The sequence below is a fragment of the Chiloscyllium punctatum genome, chromosome 2 (assembly GCF_047496795.1).
Source record: "Chiloscyllium punctatum isolate Juve2018m chromosome 2, sChiPun1.3, whole genome shotgun sequence".
Classification (NCBI taxonomy): Eukaryota; Metazoa; Chordata; class Chondrichthyes; order Orectolobiformes; family Hemiscylliidae; genus Chiloscyllium; species Chiloscyllium punctatum.
In genome coordinates this window covers 17,566,671-17,587,276 of record NC_092740.1, presented here as the reverse complement: position 1 = coordinate 17,587,276, position 20,606 = coordinate 17,566,671, and the positions used below count along the sequence as shown (strand labels likewise).

At 45.4% G+C, this 20,606-nt stretch overlaps 1 protein-coding gene across 4 annotated transcripts in view; it reads right to left on the bottom strand.

The window, feature by feature from the left end:
• palld (palladin, cytoskeletal associated protein) overlaps positions 1–20,606 on the bottom strand; it is a 453,391-nt gene that overhangs the window by 208,082 nt on the left and 224,703 nt on the right. For all 4 annotated transcript variants that reach the window (XM_072594395.1, XM_072594413.1, XM_072594404.1 and 1 more), the window contains one exon: positions 5,916–6,045. In XM_072594395.1, the coding sequence (XP_072450496.1) occupies positions 5,916–6,045 (130 nt within the window). The remainder of the gene's footprint in view (positions 1–5,915; positions 6,046–20,606) is intronic.

Below are 20,606 nucleotides of genomic sequence, written 5' to 3'. Positions count from 1 at the left end.
GGAAGATCATTCCACATATGACCCACCCGCTGTGTGAAAAGTTGCCCCCAGGTCCCTTTTAACTCTTTCTCCTCTCACCTTAAAAATATGCCCTTTAGATTTGAACTCCCCTACCCCAGGGAAAAGACCTTTGCTGTGCTCCTCATGATTTTATAAACCTCTATAATTCACCCCTCATCCTCTCCTGCTCCAGTGAAAAAGGAAGTCTCAGCCTATCCAGCTTCTCCATATTGCTCAAACCCTCCAGACCTGGTAAAAATCCATGTAAATCTATTCTGAACCCTCTCAAATTTAATAATAATCATTCTATCGCAGGGTGACCAGAACTGCATGCAGTACTCTCACCTGGACAAACACAACCTAATATGATAACTCCCACACTCGATGGGTCTGAGCCACAGACGGCCATCAATAATCATCAATAGTAATATTTATTTTGTGTCTGCGAGGGTTTCCTCCGGGTGCTCCGGTTTCCTCCCACAGTCCAAAGATGTGCAGGTTAGGGCGGATTGGCCACGTAAATTGCCCCATAGTGTTCAGGATAGGTGGATTCATCAGGGGTAGAACGTAAAGTAATAGGGTAGGGGATTGGGTCTGGGTGGGTTACTCTTCGGGGGGTCAGTGTGAACTTCAAATCCAGGGATGTGGAACTTCAATCACCTGGAGAGACTGGAAAGGCTGGGACTTTTTTCAGAGGAACAGCAGGAGACCATTCAGCCCATCTAGCCTGATCAGCCATTCCACATGATCATGGCTGATTCAGCACTTTATGCCGTTGATAATCATTGATCACAGATCATTGATAATCAATCTCTGCTTTAAACACCCTCTAACACTGAGCCTCCTTAGCTCTCTGTGGGAGAGAATTACAATGTTTCACCACCCACGAGTAAAACAAAATTAATCATCTTGGACCTAAATGGTGATTTAGAATTAGAATTAGAATCCCTACAGTGTGGAAACAGGCCCTTCTGCCCAACAAACCCACTCAGACCCTTCGAAGAATAACCCACCCAGACCTATTCCCCTACTACTCTACATTTACCCCTGACTAATTTACACCTAACCTACACTTTCCTGAACACCATGGGCAATTAAGCAAGTCGGGCCTGTTTCCACACTGTAGGGATTCTACGATGGGGCGGCAAGGTGGCTCGGTGGTTAGCACTATTGCCTCACAGCGCTAGGGACCCAGGTTCGATTCCAGCCTCGGGTGACTGTCTGTGTGGAGTTTGCACATTCTCCCCGTGTCTGGGTGGGCTTCCTCCAGGTGCTCTGATTTCCTCCTATAGTTCAAATATGTGCAGGTTAGGTGAATTGGCCATGCTAAATTGCCCATAGTGTTAGGTAAGGGGTAAATGTAGATGTAGAGGTATGGGTGGGTTACGCTTCGGCGGGGCGGTGTGGACTTGTTGGGCCGAAGGGCCTGTTTCCACACTGTAAGTAATCTAATCTAAAAAATCTAATCTAATCTAAGTTGCCCACAGTGTTCAGGAACGTGTAGGTTAAGTGTAAATTAGTCAGGGGTAAATGTAGAGTAATAGGGTTGGGGAATGGGTCTGGATGGGTTACTCTTTAGGGGATCTGAGTGGGTTTGTTGGGCAGAAGGGCCTGTTTCCACACTGTAGGGATTCTAATTCTAATTCTAAATCACCATTTAGGTCCAAGGTGATTAATTTTGTTTTACTCGTGGGTGGTGAAACATTGGAATTCTCTCCCACAGAGAGCTAAGGAGGCTCAGTGATAGAGGGTGTTTAACGCAGAGATGAATTATCAATAATCAGTGATCAATGAGTATCAAGGGCATAAAGTGCTGAATCAGCCATAATCATGTGGAATGGCTGATCGGGGTAGATGGGCTGAATGGTCTCCTGCTGTTCCTCTGAAAATAGACCCAATTTCAGAAATCTTTTCTCATGTCCTTATTACATTTCCCAAAGTACAATATCCAGAGGTGTTTAAGAGACTGGAGAGAGATGAGAAATTGAGGCTGTTCTCCTCAGATCAGAGAAAGTTAAGGAAGAATTGGACTACATTTATGAGGGGAACTGGGGAAGTGATGTTGCTGGAGTAAATAATGGGAACCCGATTCCACTTCCAGGGGACAGAAACCAGAGGTTATTTGAGGTTATTTGCCAGATAACCAGAGAAATACATTCTCTAAAAGCCAATGTTAAATTGACAGCTCTAGTCCTGATAGAGTTCAATGATTTCTGTCATGTGAATACAGAGTCGGGGAAAGTCCAGTCGCGTAAAACAAGGCAAACAAAGAGACTGTGATTGCTGACACCAGGAGCATGTGCAGTACACTCAAGGGAGATTCATTAAAGTGTTTTGTTGCATGGTCTCAGGAGATTGGGATCCTGGGAGGAGTGGGGGGGGGGCGGCGGTGGTGGAGGTGATGAACTGGGGGGAGGGGATGATGAACTGGCAGGCTGTGGGTGATGAACTGGGAGGAGGGAAGACATTGGGACCCTGAGGGATCCCAAGGAGTGTGTGTATGTGTGTGTGTGTGTGTGTCTGTGTGTGTCTGAGACAGAATCTGAGAGAGAGAGTACGTGTGTGTGTGTGAGAGAGAGAGACAGAGGGAGAGTCTGAGAGTGTGAGAGAGACAGAGAGACAGAGAGAGAGAGAGAGAGATTGTGTGTGTGTGTGTGTGTGTGTGTGTGTGTGTGTGTGTGTGTGTTGGGTTGGGTTGGGCATCACTGGCCAGGCCAGCATTTATTACCCATTCCCAATTGCACAGAGGATAGTTGAGAGTCAACCACATTGCTATGGGTCTGACAATGTCATGTCTCACAAACTTCATTGAGTTTTTTGAAGAAGTAACAAAGAGGATTGATGAGGGCAGAGCAGTAGATGCAATCTATATGGACTTCAGTAAAGCATTTGACAAGGGAGACTGATTAGCAAGGTTAGATCTCACGGAATACAGGGAGAACTAGCCATTTGGATACAGAACTGGGTCAAAGGTAGAAGACAGAGGGTGGTGGTGGAGCGTTGTTTTTCAGACTGGAGGCCTGTGACCAGTGGAGTGCCACAAGGATCGGTGCTGGGTCCTCTACTTTTTGTCATTTACATAAATTATTCAGATGCGAGCATACGAGGTACAGTTAGTAAGTTTGCAGATAACACCAAAATTGGAGGTGTAGTGGACAGCGAAGAAGGTTACCTCTGATTAAAACAGGATCTTGATCAGATGGGCCAATGGGCTGAGAAGTGGCAGATGGAGTTTAATTCAGATAAATGTGAGGTGCTGCATTTTGGGAAAGCAAATCTTAGACACATAATGGTAAGGTCCGAGGGTGTTGCTGAACAAAGAGACCTTGCTGTGCAGGTTCATAGCTCCCTGAAAGTGGAGTCGCAGGTAGATAGGATAGTGAAGAAGGCGTTTGGAATGCTTTCCTTTATCGGTCAGAGTATTAAGTACAGGAGTTGGCAGGTCATGTTGCGGCTGTACAGGACATTGGTTAGGCCACTGTTGGAATATTGTGTGCAATTCTGGTCTCCTTCCTATCGGAAAGATGTTGTGAAACTTGAAAGGGTTCAGAAAAGATTTACAAAGATGTTGCCAGGATTAGAGGATTTGAGCTACAGGGAGAGGCTGAACAGGCTGGGCCTGTTTTCCCTGGAGAATCAGAGGCTGAGAGGTGACCTTGTAGAGGTTTACAAAATCAAGAGGGTCATGGAGAGGGTAAACAGACAAAGTCTTTTCCCTGGGGTCAGGGAGTCCAGAACTAGAGGGCATAGGTTTAGGGTGAGAGGGGAAAGATATAAAAGGGACCTAAGGGGCAACTTTTTCACGCAGAGGGTGGTACGTGTATGGAATGAGCTGCCAGAGGAAGTGGTGGAGGTGGTACAATTGCAACATTTAAGAGGCATTTGGATGGGTATATGAATTGGAAGGGTTTGGAGGGATGTGGGCCGGGTGCTGGCAGGTGGGACTAGATTGGGTTGGGAAACCTGGTCGGCATGGACAGGTTGGACCAAAGAGTCTGTTTCTGTGCTGTACATCTCTATGGAGTCACATGGAGACCAGAGTGGGTAAGGCTGGCCGTTTCCTTCCCTAAAGAGGATCAGTGAACCAGTTGGGTTTTTCTGACAATTGACATGGTCTATCGTAGATGCTTAACTCTGGATTTTAAAAAAAGTTGGATTCAAATTCCACCATCTGCCGTGATGGGATTCAAAGCCAGGTTTGAACAGTCCAGCAATAACACCAGTGAGCTAGTGCCTCCCCCAGGGCCTGTGTGTACTTTTCCAAGTGAGGAAGTAGGAGGAGCTGCCCCATAGTTTCAGTGTCAGCAAACATTACCCAGCCTAAAATCCTTGATGTGGGATAACTCAATAGCATAGGACACCTTTGAAAATTTACAGCATAGGAAGAGACCATCGCACCTCAGCAGTGGCGGAATAAGTTAGCCATCCATTTTAAACCGACTTTTCAGCACTTGGTCGCTGTTCCTGCACACTATGCAGTTTCAGGAGCAGAGCTTGACTCCTTTTAAAATTTCACAGAGTCATAAAGCTGTACAGCATGGAAACAGACCCTTCGGTCCAACTCATCCATGCTGACCAGGTAGCCTAAATTAATCCAGTCCCATTTGTCAGCACTTGGCCCATATCCTTCTAACCCCTCCTATTTATTTACCTATCCGGATGCCTTTTAAATGTAATAATTGTACCAGCTTCCTGCAACTTCTGCTCATTCCTTACACGCACCACCCTCTGCATGAAAAAGCACAGCAGATCAGCCAGCATCCGAGGAACATGAAAATTGACGTTTCGGGCAAAAGCCCTTCACCAGGAATGAGGCTGGGAGCCTTGTGGGTGTGAGATAAATGGGATGGGGGGGGTGCAGCTAGGGAGAAGGTAGCTGACAGTGCAATAGGTAGGTGGAGGTGGGGGTAAAGGTGATAGATTGGAGAGGAGGGTGGAGCAGATAGGTAGGAAGGAAGATTGACTGGTGGGACAGGTCATGAGGGCAGTTCTGATCTGGAAGGTTGGAACTGGGGTAAGGTGGGGAAAGGGAAAATGAGGAAACTGGTGAAATCCATATTGATGCCCTGGAGTTGGAGGGTCCAAAGGCAGAAAATGAGGCATTCTTCCTCCAGGCATTGAGTGGTTAGGGAGTGGCGATGGGGATCTCCAGGACACCCACACCAACCAACCCCACTGCCCCATGGCCGAACACCTCAACTCCCCCTCCCACTTTGCCGAGGACATGCAGGTCCTGGGCCTTCTCCATCACCACTCCCTAACCACCTGACGCCTGGAGGAAGAACGTCTCATCTGCCTCGGGACCCTCCAACCCCAGGGCATCAATGTGGCTTTCACCAGTTTCCTCATTTCCCCTCCCCCCACCCTACCCTAGTTCCAACCTTCCAGCTCGGCACCGCCCTCATGACCTGTCCATCTTCCTTCTCACCTATCCACTCCACCCTCCCCTCTGACCTTTTCCCCCACATCTATCCACCTATTGCACTCTCAGCTACCTCCCCCCCCGGCCCCACTCCCCATCCCATTTATCTCTCCACCCCCAAGGCTCCCAGTCTCATTCCTGATGAAGGGCTTTTGCCCGAAATGTCAATTTTCCTGCTCCTCGGACGCTGCCTGACCTGCTGTGCTTTTCCAGCACCACACTCTTGACTGCATCACAAACCAGCCAATCAGCCAACTGAGCCAACCAAGCTCACACAGACACACACACACATACATATACACACACATACAAACAGAAATACATGTGCAAACACATACCCACACATGCAAACACACATATACACGCACACACAAAACACACACATATACGAATATAATTTTTATCAGTGGCTAAAAAAATACAAACTAGGCAACAGAAGACCCGAAGGAAGTTAGCTCACATTGAACACAATGTGCCCTGTTGCTCACTGTACCTGTGGGGCTGGGATGGAGATGGATTGAACCAATGTAGAACGGACTTGCTGCACTTCATTGGAACCTGCTGCTCCCTTCGAGTGAGGGGATCCTATTGTCAGGGACACTGACGTGGTCTTCTTCTGGGCCCTTGTATTTAAGAAGAGAGAGAGAGAGAGAGAGAAAAATTGAAACAATTATCTACAATATGGCCAATTGGCATAACTTGCCAGATGGAGCAAGAACGAGATGGGGGGGAAACAATGGCAATTGTTTTCTAATTAAATGGGGGGACAGGTTTGAAGAAGAGAATGGGCTATTTCCGTTCCTAGTTGTAATCATATTGAAGAACACAGAAGCTATAGCATAAACAAAGGTCCCACATCAAATTAGCTCAACTGACCAATCTTGTGTCATGATCCTGGTTGATGTCACTAATAAATGATTCCTGATGAAGGGCTTTTGCCCGAAATGTCGATTTCGAAGCTACTTGGATGCTGCCTGAACTGCTGTGCTCTTCCAGCACCACTAATCCCGAATCACTAATAGACAAGTCAGATCCCAGACTGAAATCTGGCTTGATAGACCACATCTTGTTTGTTTTTTCAAATTTAACAAGGCAATCCTTCACTGAAACACTGGCATACAATGCTGTACATCTTGTTTTAACAATAAAAAGAACTTTATTACAGAAAAGAAAGAAGACAAAATTAAGTGAACCAAGCTGTTTGTATGCAGCACAAAATGCTGAAAGGAAATTGACAGGGGTAGATGTTTCTCCCAGCTGGGGAGTCTAGAACCAGGGGAGACAATTTAAAAGTAAGGGAGATTTCTGGGATCCAAGATGGCGATGCCCTTTGAGGATGGTGTCTGCTGGGCTCCGCACTGCAACACTGACCTGACAGAGCCAGAACCCATCCCAAACACTTTACTGTGAATTAAAACACAGTAAGGGAGCTAGAAACCTGAAAAAAGTATACTTCCCTTTGTCGTTGCAGCTGGAGAATACTAACGAAAGGAGGAAGCCCTCTGAAGCAGCGGCCTTGCTTACTCACCAGACCCTGGATGAGGAGCTGGCCAAATCTCACAAGGGCCTGGGGAGGCAGATCCAGGAAATAAAATCGAGAAAAAGCTGCCTCTTGTGTCTGCTATGCTGCAGGATTTGGGGAAAAGGACCGATGAGCTTCAGCGCCTGGCTGCAGGTGTGCAGGCAGAGACTGACTCCCCCAAGAGCTGGGTTGAAGCCCTGGAAACACAGGTCCAGGGTCTGTCGGATCTGGGAGACGATTTCAAAAACAGGGGCAGAAAAAGGAACCTGCGCGTTGTTGGGATATTGGAGGGGACAGAAGGTGAGTGGCCGGTGGAGTTCTTTGAGAAGTGGTTCCCAGAATTCCTTAGTTTGGAGGTCGAGAAGGGAAGGATAACAATTGAAAGACTGGATTAGTGGTGCTGGAAGAGCACAGGAGTTCAGGCAGCATCCAACGAGCAGCAAAATCGACGTTTCGGGTGAAGGACTTTTGCCCGAAATGTCGATTTCGCTGCTCGTTGGATGCTGCCTGAACTGCTGTGCTCTTCCAGCACCACTAATCCAGTATTTGGTTTTCAGCATCTGCAGTCATTGTTTTTACTTCTAACAATTGAAAGAGCCCACCGTAACGAGGCACAAAAGCCAGGTGCGGATCAGCGCCCACGCCCTGTCCTGGTGAGGTTTCATCATTATAAAGACAAGCAGATAGCCATGGATGCCTCTACAGCCCAGACGAGGGACCGAGGGTGTTGATATGTGGTGTCTCCAGGGTCATGTTTTTTCAAAACCTCTTGGTGACAGTGGTCTGGAAAAGGAGGCCCGATGATGGTGTCAAGAAGGAGATTGAGAGAACTTGGGATCCAGATTTCTTCAAGATATCGAGCTGTGCTTTGGATCAATCATAATGGATCCATACATTTGTTCGACTCATCAGAGAAAGCAAAGAATTTTGTGGACACGTTGACTTAAGTCGAACGGCCGAATAGGCGTAGAGGACAGAGCGGCTCAGGTTTGCTCTCCTTTAAAAAGGACTTGGTCCAGTCTTCTTTCTGGTATGAAATGATGTCGAGGATGGATGGAGTATTTATTTTTAATCTCTAAGCTATGTTAAGGGATGGGTAACATATTCATTTTTAGTTTACTTGTCTATAGTACTAACTTGGCTCTTGGGTGTTTTTTTTTCACTACTGGGTGGTCGGTGTATGTGGTGTGACCCTAGCTGGTAGGAGTTGAGAGAGTGGTTGGGATGGTTAGCAGGGTTGGAGGATGTCTAGGTACCCCCTTTGAATGGGGGGGGGGGTAAATTCCTCCAATCAGTGCCTTTGGCGATTGTTATTCTGTTTTTGCTGTGCATACTTTTAGTAAGTTTTGCAGATTTGTTGGCTGTAGTTATTTTAGTCTGTGTAGTTTTTGGGTTTTGTGGATTCCGTTGCATTAAAGCTCAGCGATCTGCAGTTTGGGTTCCTCCTCTCTGGAGTCTAGATGGCGCTAGGCAAGGTCATGGCTAAGGATGTGTTTAAGGGGTGCACCTGGAATATTAAGAGGAGTCGTTCACCTGTCAAGAGGAAAAAGGTACTTTCCAGCCTTAAAAGGGAGAGGGTAGATGTTGCTTTATTACAAGGAACACACCTGGATGATGCAGAGCATTTGAAGCTGCGACAGAATGGGTATGACCAGGTTTATTTTCCATCTTTTAATATGAGGGGTAGAAGGGTGGCCATTTCAGTTAGAAAGAATCTTCCAATTAAGTTATTAAAGCGCATTAAAGATGCCCACAGGAGATTTGTAATCCTTAAAGCTTTGATACATGGGGAAGAATATGGGATCTTTAATGTTTACTGTCCTCTGGCCCATCCTCTTAAATCCTTGACAGATGCACTTCCTAGACTGGTTAATCTTGCATCTGAACATATCATTGCCGGAAGGGATTTCAATTGTCCCACAGACCCTATGGTAGACAGATTTCCCAAAGGCCCAACAATATCTTCTTTGCGATCTAAACAATTAAGAGATCTGTGTGCTGAGTTGGGGTTGGCAGATGTTTGGAGGCACCTTCACCCTGCTGGCAGGGACTTCACATAAATGCCATACCAGGACTGATCTTTTTCTGTACAATTGGCAATATCACTATTTCCCATCATACCCCAGTGTGTTTAATGGCCAAGAGTAAGGGTACAGTGGTAGGCTCGAGGCACTGGTGACTGGACCCCATCATCCTCAAGGATAGCAAGTTTATTGAATTATTTTCTACTGAGTTCAGGGTTTGTTTTAAGATATTAATTCAGGCTTGGCCAGTAGTCCATCCATCTTTTGGGAAACAGATAAAGCCTATGCTGTGGGAGCTGGTTACTTCCTATTCAGCCAGTCAGAAGCGACGAACGAGTGAGCAGCAATGCTTGTTCGAGATGTATCTAAGAGTAGCTGAAAAGACATATTTTGACCAGCCCTCGCTGGTTAAACTGCAGAGGATCACAGCACTTTGGTCTACACTGAACTCCATGCTCACATGGACAGCCAAGAGGGAGCTTACATTTGCTATTTGAGCATGGGGATAAGCCAGGCAAGAACCTAGCGAGGAAAAGGACTGCCCCCAACCCCACCCCACCCCCCCCCCCCCCCCCCCCTCCCCACCTCCCAAGCCATTACCTTGATCAGAGAGGACACTGGAAATTTGACCTACGATTCTAAAAGGATTAATGCAGCATTCTGGAAATTTTACTCTGAATAATACCAATCTGAAAGCTGTGGGAGTGGGTGGGTTAGGATGGAGGCTGTTTTAAGAATTTGGACCTTCCAGGAGTGACCCCTGAACAAGAGTCTCTCCTCAATGCCCCAATGTCGAGCAAGAGGTGCAGGAGGCTGTGAGGCAGCTCCAGAATGGAAAGGCACTGGTTCCTGACGGACTCCCCAGTGAGTTCTATAAGGAATTCATAAGTATATTGTCAGGGCCGATGCTTAGTATGTTTAATGACTCACATAGTCATGGCCTCCTCCCACCGTCTCTAAAAGAGGTGAACATCTCTCTCATTCTTAAAAAAGGGAAGGCCCCGGAGGACTGTACTTTCTATAGGCCAATCCCACTCCTGAATGTTGACTTCAAAATCCAATCCAAGACTCTGGCATCAAGGCTAGAAACTGCACAGCCCTCCAACATTGAGGAGGACCAGATGGGGTTCATAAAGGGTCGCAGATCGATGGATAATGTCAGGAGATTACTTAACATGATCTAAGTATGTCAACAGCAATCGGTACAGGAATTGGTGATCTCCTTAGATGCGGAAAAGGCATTTGACAGGGTCAAGTGGCCATATCTTTTTCATTCTTTGAAGCGGTTTGGACTGGGAGAGACTTCCATCAGGTGGGTGCAGGTTTTGTACAGTGATCCTCTTGCCATGGTCCTCACCAATGGTGTACAGTGAAGCAGTTTTAATATTTGTAGGGGCAGTCGACAGGGCTGTCCCTTGTCACCATTTCTTTTCACATTGGTGATCGAACCTCTGGCAGAGGCAATACGCAGGGATCCCAATATAACCACTCCCCCCGGAACTGGGGCTGATGTCACATAAGATCGCACTGTATGCGGATGACGTTCTTGTCTTCTTATCAAACCCAAAGACTCAGTGCCTAATACAATGCATCAACTTATTTGGTGGCTTCTCGGGTTATAAGATCAATTTTGCAAAGTCAGAGCCCATGCCCACAGGTGGTCTCTGAAGAGTACCTGATCCTGAAGGTGGATCCCAGATCCCCCTTTAAATGATAGAGGGCTTTCTCTACTTAGGTATATTTATTACTTTTTGATTGGCCATTTAAAGCCAGCTTTGCCCATTTATTCATCTGAATCAAGCAGGACCTTCATAGATGGGAGGCACTTCCAATCTCTTGGGTTAGGTCAGATAGCCCTCATTAAAATGAACATTCTTCCCTGTCTGTTGCATCCTATGCGAATATTTCCTCTGCTACTTGCTCTGCAAATATTTAGAAGATTGAACGGCTGGTTTAGTTCTTTGATCTGGTATCGCAAACCACCACTAATTAAATTGACTAAATTGCAGTTCCCTTACAGACTGGGAGGAATTGGCCTCCCAGATATCAACAACTATCAGTTAAGCTCAATGCTATCTTACTTGAATGATTGGGCTTGGGGTTGGGGGGGGGCCTCACTCACTTTGGTTGGACATCGAAGCACCTTGGGCGAGATGCTCACTTATTAGCCTGCTGTTCTTAGACAAAATGAGAACAGTTAAGGAATACAGTGGAAACTCGATAATCCAAATGTGATGGGTGGGCACTATTTTGTTTGGATAATTGATTATTCGGTGAATCGATTAAATGCCTTTCCTCTGGGGCTCGGAGTTTTAAAGTCTGCTCCCTGTTCAGGAGACTGCAAAGAGCGGCACAGTGTGTGAAACCTTGCCTCCAACACCGGCCCCCTCTCGTCCCCACCACCACACCCCCATCCAAAACCGACCCCCAACCCGATCCAGCACTGCACCCACTCCCCAGCACAAAGTGCATGAGTTCCCGCCTCCCCAACCTGGTCCAAACCCGACCCCTGTCCCAAACCCATCTAACCCTGCCCCCCAAGCTGGTTCAACCCCACCCCTCTTCCCAAACCCATCCAATCCTGTCCCCCAACCTGGTTCAACCCCATCCCCCGCTCCCAAACCCGTCCAATCCTGTCTCCCAACCTGGTTCAACCCCATCCCCCGCTCTTAAACCTGTCCAACCCTGTCCCCCAAGCTGGTTCAACCCCGTCCCCCGCTCCCAAACCCGTCCAACCCTGTCCCCTGCTCCCAAACTCATCCAACCCTATCCTCCAGGCTGGTTCAACCCCGCCCCCTGTTCCCAACCCATCCAATCCTGTCCCCCTAACCTGGTACAACCCCGTCCCCCGCTCCCAAACCTGTCCAACCCTGTCATCCACTTCCAAACCCATCCAACCCTTGCCCCCAACCTGGTTCAACCCCATCCTACACTCCAAACCGATCCAACCCTGTCCCCCCCAACCTGGTTCAACCCCGTCCCCCGCTCCCAAACCCATCCAACCCTGTCCCCCAAGCTGGTTCAACCCCGTCCCCCGTTCCCAAACCCATCCAACCCTGTCCCCCAACCTGGTACAACCCCGTCCCCCGCTCCCAAACCCATCCAACCCTGTCCCCCAAGCTGGTTCAACCCCGTCCCCTGTTCCCAAACCCATCCAACCCTGTCTCCCCCAACCTGGTACAACCCCGTTCCCCGCTCCCAAACCCATCCAACCCTGTCCCCAAGCTGGTTCAACCCCGTCCCCCGTTCCCAAACCCATCCAACCCTGTCCCCCAACCTGGTACAACCCCGTTCCCCGCTCCCAAACCCGTCCAACCCCGTCCCCCGCTCCCAAACCCATCCAACCCTGTCCACCGCTCCCAAACCCATCCAACCCTGTCCCCCAACCTGGTTCAACCCCGTCCCCTGTTCCCAAACCTGTCCAACCCCCACACCCACAACAACAACACTGCTGCTGCTGCTGTCTTTGTGGGGTGAGTCCCCAAATAGCGCACAGACACACACACAGCATTTTACTGCAACATTTTGAAAGGTTCCATGTTTGCTTTGTTCAGGACAATGTTGGAGAGATGATTCCTGGGAAGCGGTTAGGGTACATGCCTCTGTAGAACTCCAAGGAAAGTGTTGGGAGAGGGACTGGGTGGGAGGGGGGTCAGTCATCTGGAGACAGTGCATGTTTAATCACTGTAAACAAAAGACGTGATCACTGATGGAAAAACGTCTTTGACGTAATGTTTCTATCTGGACCTCTAGATCTCCTTCAGATGATCCGATTTTTGGATAGTTGGGATTCGGATAATCGAGTTTCGTCTGCATTGCCACAGCCCAATAGTCATTAATACTGTCAAGGCATAGAGGATAATGCATCAGGGTGGGGGCAGTATTGCCAAAACATCCTTTTGACACCCATAGTTGGTATTCTGGGCTTTCAGCCAGGGATGATGGACTCTGGGTTTAAACTATGGGCAGCTAGGGGTGTGTCCTGCCTGGGTGATTTATCCAAAGGGAATATATTGATGTCTTCTGACCAGTTGGCTCGGAAATATGAATTGCCAAGTAGGAACCTCTTTCATTTCTTTCAAATTAGAAACTTCATACAAAAAGAGACCACACTTCTAACTGATCCTTATCAGTACGACATGGAGAAGAGGGGGTTGAGTGCTGACGGTACATTATCTGTTAGCAACGCTTATCATCTTTTGGGAGAGGGGCCCTCAGATGAGATCAAATGGCTCTGTAAGGTATGGGAGAGGGAGTTGGACGTCGAGATCTCTTCTGAAATATGGGAGGATATCTGGGAAAATGCAAGAAGGATCCATACTGGCACTGGAGCGTGTCCAGCGGAGATTCACACGGATGATCCCTGGAATGGTAGGTCTAATATACGATGAACGGCTGAGGCTCCTGGGATTGTACTCATTGGAGTTTAGAAGGTTAAGGGGAGGTCTAATAGAAACTTACAAGATAATACATGGCTTGGAAAGGGTGGACGCTAGGAAATTGTTTCCATTAGGTGAGGAGACTAGGACCTGTGGGCACAGCCTTAGAATTAGAGGGGGTCAATTCAGAACAGAAATGTGGAGACATTTCTTCACCCGGAGAGTGGTGGGCCTGTGGAATTCATTGCCGCGGAGTGCAGTGGAGGCTGGAATGCTAAGTGTCTTCAAGGCAGAGATTGATAAATTCTTGATGTCACAAGGAATTAAGGGCTACGGGGAGAATGCGGGTAAGTGGAGTTGAAATGCCCATCAGCCATGATTAAGGCCGAATGGCCTTACTTCCACTCCTATGTCTTATGGTCTTATGGATCATGATTTGCAACAAGACCCAAACCTTGCAATTGAAGATTCTCCATAGGGTCCATCTGGCCCCAGACCAATTCCCTAAATTTAAAGCAGGAGCATCTCCAATGTGTCCGAAATATAAAATGAGGAGGCGGGGGAGCACATTTACTCATTGTTTTTGGTCTTGCCACAGACTGTGGGCATACTGAGTGCTGTGGTCGGCGAAATAGAGAAGGCCTTGGGGAGGGAGGTGGAGATGGATCCGGTATTTCTTCTTCTTGACTTTGTTAATTCACTTTCATTAGATGCGCACACAAAAAAAGTTGGACTTGGCGACAAGTACAGTGCACTATAAAACTGAGAATTTCTATAAGACATGGCGGCCCTTTTTGGTCTACCAGGATACAGATTTGCCTGCCATACTAATAAGAGCCTTTATATAGCCGTGGCAATTCAGTGTAATGAATCTGGTATCTGTAGGGGAGGAACAATGAACATATTAAAATGTATAAACTTATGTGTTTGATGATCGAGGGCTATTGCTTTGTTTTACTGAGCTGTATTATTATAATTATTATTATTCTAACGATCTTCCTTTTCTGCCTTTGTTTTTAGTTATTATTTATTTATGTACTTAGTGGGTTTGTTTTTTAATACTGGTTTGAATTGTTTGGTTTTGTATTTGTTGTAATATTCAAAAGAAAACAAAAATTCCTTTTTTTGGATAAAAATATATTTAAAAAAAAATGTAAGGGAGATTTCTGAGATGTTGAGAAGTATTTCTTGGACGTTTGTGAACTTGTGGTATTCTCTAACACAAAGGGGAGTATATTTGAGGTACACACTAATGGATTGTTGATTACCAGTAATGCATAGGCTAATGAGGATGGGGTGGGTAAAAGGCATAAAATTGTCCAATCAGCCATCATCGTATTGAATGGCGAGGCAGGCTTGATGGGCAGAATGGCCTACTTTTGCTTCTGTGTTTCTCAAGAATTTGAAACGCATCTAAATAGAATATTCCATTTATTTCAACCGCACCTCTTAGTAGCATTTAAACAGGAAATAATTCCCTTCTCTCTCACACCTATAAGGTTTGACTTAACTGGGGGTTTCCGTTCCCAGCCTTGGGACGTTTTTAGCTTCTTTCTGGAATATTCACATAACTGAGCTTTGAATTTCACAGCTTCAAGTAACCTCTTCAGGATTCTAACAAAACTCTTCTGATCAGGAACTTTACAAATAAATGCCTTACGTTGAAACAACCTATTTCTTAACAGTTCTGAACAGTTTCCCTTCTTCAGAAGAAACTGTTTTACACGTATAACTTCAACGAACAGAAAGCAAAAGGCTTCCAATCTATAGTTGCTTCCCCTAAGCAATAAAAAAAATTCTGGATCCTTCTAATTGGCAGCCTGATGCATTACACTGTTAACACCGTGATTGTAAAAACTCTCCCAGGACAAACAAAATCCCATTACACTCCAGGAGCTACTTATTTCAAACTTAAATAAAAAAATCATGCCATCAAAAGGCTTGATAAGCAAATGATTAAACCAAACCATAGACACAAACCAAAAACCATATGCCACTAGTTCAAAACCCAACTGTATATCTTGTTCCACATCAGACTCCTACACCAACAACATACCGCTCTATTCCTTTCTCCCTCATGTGCTTAAATGCATTCATGTCACTTCCCTCATGAACTCCATGTGGTAGTGTGTTCATTTGCAATTGGATTCAACATGGTGTTGACACGGGGTGATGGTTTGTAAGCTTTTTACAGCAGATCTTATTCTCACATTTCTTACAATCGTTCTGTACTTTCAAACCTCATTTCTAACCCTGTTATCCTGCAGCTGTAACTCTGTATTCTTGGCTCTGTACAATCACCCAATAATCTTCGTTTGTTATGACCTGCCTATACAACATGCAAAACAAAACTTTTCACTGTACCTAGTTACATTTGACAACAATAAATCAAATCATATATGCTAGTGGAGTCTGTTTTTGAAACCAAGCTCTGTGGTACAATCATAATAATAGAAGAGATAGGGAAATTGAATGGATAAGTAAAAGGAATGGCAGACAGATTTATGGAGATAAATAGAATACTTTTGTGAGAGCAATAATTCACCCAAACCATGTTCAAGATTCCCCTTTAAAGTGGGAACTCTCCTTGTCCATTGGCCCATGGTCCAAGTGGATGCCCTGAAGTTTACTCACAATGGAACAACCAATAGGATGAGGAGTTGGGTCAAATTCAACCCCCTGCGCACCCCCCCCCCCGGAATGTAACACAGAATGGTTATAGTGCAGAGGGAGGCCATTGGGCCTGCATGTACACTGAAGGCATTGGACTAGAAAAACAATTTGTATTTAGATAGCACTTTTAACATTTTCCAAGTCACTTCCCTTGAGAAGGGCACAACAGATAATATTGTCAGACGTGTCAGGGCAGGTTGATCAAACATTTGGTCAAAAAGATATATTTATCTAAAAGCATCAGTAGCAGGATCAGAAATAGGTCATACATCACCTCGAACAATGGGCTGCCTTTAAAAGGTGTGATAATTCATTCAAGTGCAGTCAAGGTTTATTCACACAAAGGGGAAAGGTAGGGCAAACAAATTCAGACTCCCTTGTTGACAAAGGAGTTAAGGATGAAGTAGCAAAAGAGTTGTGCATTTGACAGATATCAGGCAGATAATACAATTAAGAATTAGACTGAATGCAGAATATTCTGATTGGCACTACATTCACAAACATCCACTCCCTCCACTCCCTCGACAAGATGTACTGTAGAAATCCACCAAAAATCCTCAGACAGCACCTTCCAAATGCACAACCACTTCCATTAAAAGGACAAGCACAGCAGTTACATGGGATACCACCACCTTGAAGTTCCCCTAAAAGTCACTCACCATCCTGAATTGGAAATATATCACTATTCCTTCACTGCCCTTGAGTCTAAATCCTGGAATTCCCTCATTAATGGCATCGTGGATCAGCAGGTGGACTGCAGCAGTTCAAGAAGGCAGCTCACCACCACCTTCTCAAAGGCAACTAGGAACGGGCAGTAAATGCTGACCCAGCCAGTGACACCCACATTCTATAAGCGAGTAAATAAAAAAGAAATTCAGAGGAGAACTGGACAAGTAAATGAGGGAAACAAAGATGGAATATGAGAAGAGACTGGTACACAAAGTTGTGGGCAGTTTGACTCCCTTACTTGAGGAGGATGTGTTTGTGTTGGAGGACATTTAGTGGAGGTTTGCTAGATTGATTCCAGAGATGAATTGAAGACAGATTAAACAGTTTACACCTAGACTCTCTAGATTTTAGAGGAATACGAGGAATTGGACTGTATTCAATTTAATTAGATTTATTGTCACATGTACGCACATGAGTACAGTGAAAAGTTAACAAGTTACCACTCAGAGTGCCATCTTGGGTATAAAGGTACCCAGGTACAGAATAGTAGAAGATCTAATTGAGGTGTTTAAATGCTAAAGGGGATTGAGAAGGTAGAGGCAGAGCAGATGTTTCCTCATGTGGACAATCTAGGTCACAGTTTTAGTAAAGTGGGTAGTGGAATTAAAAACTGAGATGAGGAGGAATGATTTCTGTGGAATTCACTTCCCCGGAGTGTGGTGGATGCTGTGGTACTTTATAAATTTAAGGAAGAGGTTTTTTAATTAGCAATGGATTAAAGGGTTACGGGGAGTGGGCAGGAAAGTGGAGTTGAGTCCAAGATTAGATTAGCCATGATCGTGTTAAGTGGCAGAGCAAGCTTGAGGGGCTGAATTGTCTCCTCCTGCTCCTAGTTGTTATGTTCTTATAATAAAAGGGGATCAAAATGCAGGCAATTGGCATGTATACAATAAAAGAGTGGTAAGAGGAGGGGTGGACAGGATTTGGCACCAATAAGGGAAGAGATATGCCAGAAATATTAAGTGAATGCTTGGCATCTATCTTTAACAAGGAAGAAGATTTTTCCCAGGCCACATGTAAGAGAAGGTAGTTCAGCCACAGCGTAAAACTGACAAGGAGGATATTATCTTTATCTTTATTCATTCACGGGTGAAGGCATCGCTTGCCCAGCCAGCACTTATCGCCCATCCCTAATTGCCCAGAGGGCAGTTAAATGTCAACCACATTGCTGTGGGTCTGGAGTCACATGTAGGTAAGGATGGCAATTTTGACAATGGACTAATGGTCATCATTAGACTCCTAATTCCAGATATTCTTATTAAATTCAAGTTCCACCATCTGCTGTGGCAGGATTTGAACCTGCGTGCCCAGACATTACATGAGTCTGTGGGTTGATAGTCTTGTGAATAATACCGCTATGTTGGAATGGTTACCTTTACTCATCAAGGCTAACAAGACTGTAGGACTGGGGGAGATACATCCATGGCTACAGAGAGAAGAAACTGGAGAGGCACTGGCCATACCTTCTCAATCTCCCCCAGATTCAGGAGTGGTGTCAGAGGCGAATTGCAAATGTTACACTGTTGTCCAGAGAAAAGTATAAAGATAAATTCAGCAGCTGCAGTTTAACCTCAGTAGTGGGAAACATTTTGCGAATGTAAACTCAGGACAGAATTACAACAGACAATTTCGCCAAATTTGAGTTAATGAAGGAAAAGTAGAATGGATTTGTTTAGGTGAAATTGTGTTTAACTAAGTTGCTTGATACCTTTGATGTAGGAACAGAAAAGGTTGATGAAGTTAATGCATGAAATTTCACAAGACTTTGCTGCAAAATAGACATGTGCACAATGTTAAAGCTCATGGAATAAAAGTGACAGTAGCATTGTGGATATGTAACTGTCTGGGTGACAGGAAACAGAGTAACGGTGAAGGGTCAATCGTTGGAAAAGAGAAAGGAGGCAGTCCCAGAGGTTGGTATTAGGACTTCTGTTCTTCCTCAAATATATTAAAAGCCCAGACCTTCGTATATACTAGATTAGAGTTGTGCTGGAAAAGCCCAGCAGGTCAGGCAGCATCCGAGGAGCAGGAAAATCAACGTTTCGGGCAAAAGACTTTCATCAGGAATCGGCTCTACTCCTGATGAAGGTCTTTTGCCCGAAACTTCGATTTTCCAGCCCCTCGGATGCTGCCTGACCTGCTGTGTTTTTCTAGCACCACTCTAATCTAGACTCTGTTTTCCAGCATCTGCAGTCCTTGTTTTTAACTTGGTATATACAACACTATTGCAAAATGTACAGGTGACATAGGAATTGAATCCCAGTGAGGAAGAAGGATTCTAGGATTCTAAGGATTTTTGGAAGGCGATAATCCAACCATGTTTAACCAGGCAAGTAATGGATAGTGTGGTGCTGGAATAGCACAACAGGTCAGGCAGCATCTGAGGAGCAGGAGATGAAGGGCTTTTGCCCGAAGCTTCGATTTTCCTGCTCCTCGGATGCTGCCTGACCTGCCGTGCTTTTCCAGCACCACACTCTCGACTCTGATCTCCAGCATCTGCAGTCCTCACTTTCTCCAAGTCATGGATAGCATCTTTTTTCAAGAAAAAAATGTGGCAAAGAATAGTGGCAAGAGAGGGAGAAGATAAACGTTGAGGGTAAACTTACAAGTAATACCAAGACAGATAGCAATAGCTTCTTTATATACATATATATATATATATATAAAAACAGTGAAGCCAAGGTGAAAATAGGCCCCTTAGACAACAAGGCTGGGGAAATAATGGAAAATTGGAAGATGGCAGGGGATTTGGATAAATAATTCACATCAATCTTCATGGCTGAAGACACTAAGAACATTCCAAAGTTACTAAATACTCAAAAGGGCAAAAGGAAGACAGGAAACAAATATAATGACTCAAAAGTGATAGATAATGGGGCTAAAACAGATCAGTCCGATTGAGCTGATGTGAAGCATCCCAGGATGTTAAAAGACGTATCTACAGATATAGTGGAGAGTAACCTTCCAAGAATCCTCAGATTTTGAAAAAGTCCCACAGGCTTGGAAAACTGCCAAAGTACCACCATTTTTTAAATAGGAAGAAGTGAAAAAAACTAGTCAGTCAGCTAATGTCTGTTTTTGGGGTAATGGAAGAACTAAATACAGGCAAAAGTGATGACGGCAGATCCTGGAGAAGAGTGGGATACTGGAAAGGCACAGCAGGTCAGGCAGCATCCGAGGAACACGAAAAACGATGGTCCGGGCAAAAGCCCTTCATGAGGAAGGATGAAGCCCTTCATCAAGAACTATATACCTACTATAAAAGAATGTAATAGCAGAACATACCTTGAATAGGCACAACACGTTTGGCTACTTAATAAAATAGGAGCCCCTGTGTTGGAGGTAATATATTGACATGGATGGAGAACTGGCTGACGAATGGAAGACAGAGGGTTCGGATAAGGTGGGCATTTTCAAAAAGGCAGCGACAACAAGTGGACTGCCATGGGATCAGTGCTGGGATCTCAATTATTTACTCGATGTACAAATGACTAAGATGAGGAAAGTGTGTGGAGACAATACAAATTCCAAGTGGGAAAACAAGTAGTGAGGATGATGCGAGGAGTATACACAGGGACATATGCAGGTCACAGGAATGAAACAAATAACTTGGCGAGTGGAGTATAACATGGAAAATTGGGAGGTTATGCAATTTGGCAGGAAGAATAGGGGAGCTGAATATGATTCAAAAGCAAAACGTCTGCAAAAGGTTACAACACAAAGGGGTTTGGGCGTGGTTGTCTGTGAATCACAAAAAGCTAGTTTCCAAATTCAGCTGATAACAGGGAAGGAAAATGGAATGCTGGCCTTTACTCCAGAGGCGATGGAGGATTCAAAATATGGAGGTCTTGTTAAAA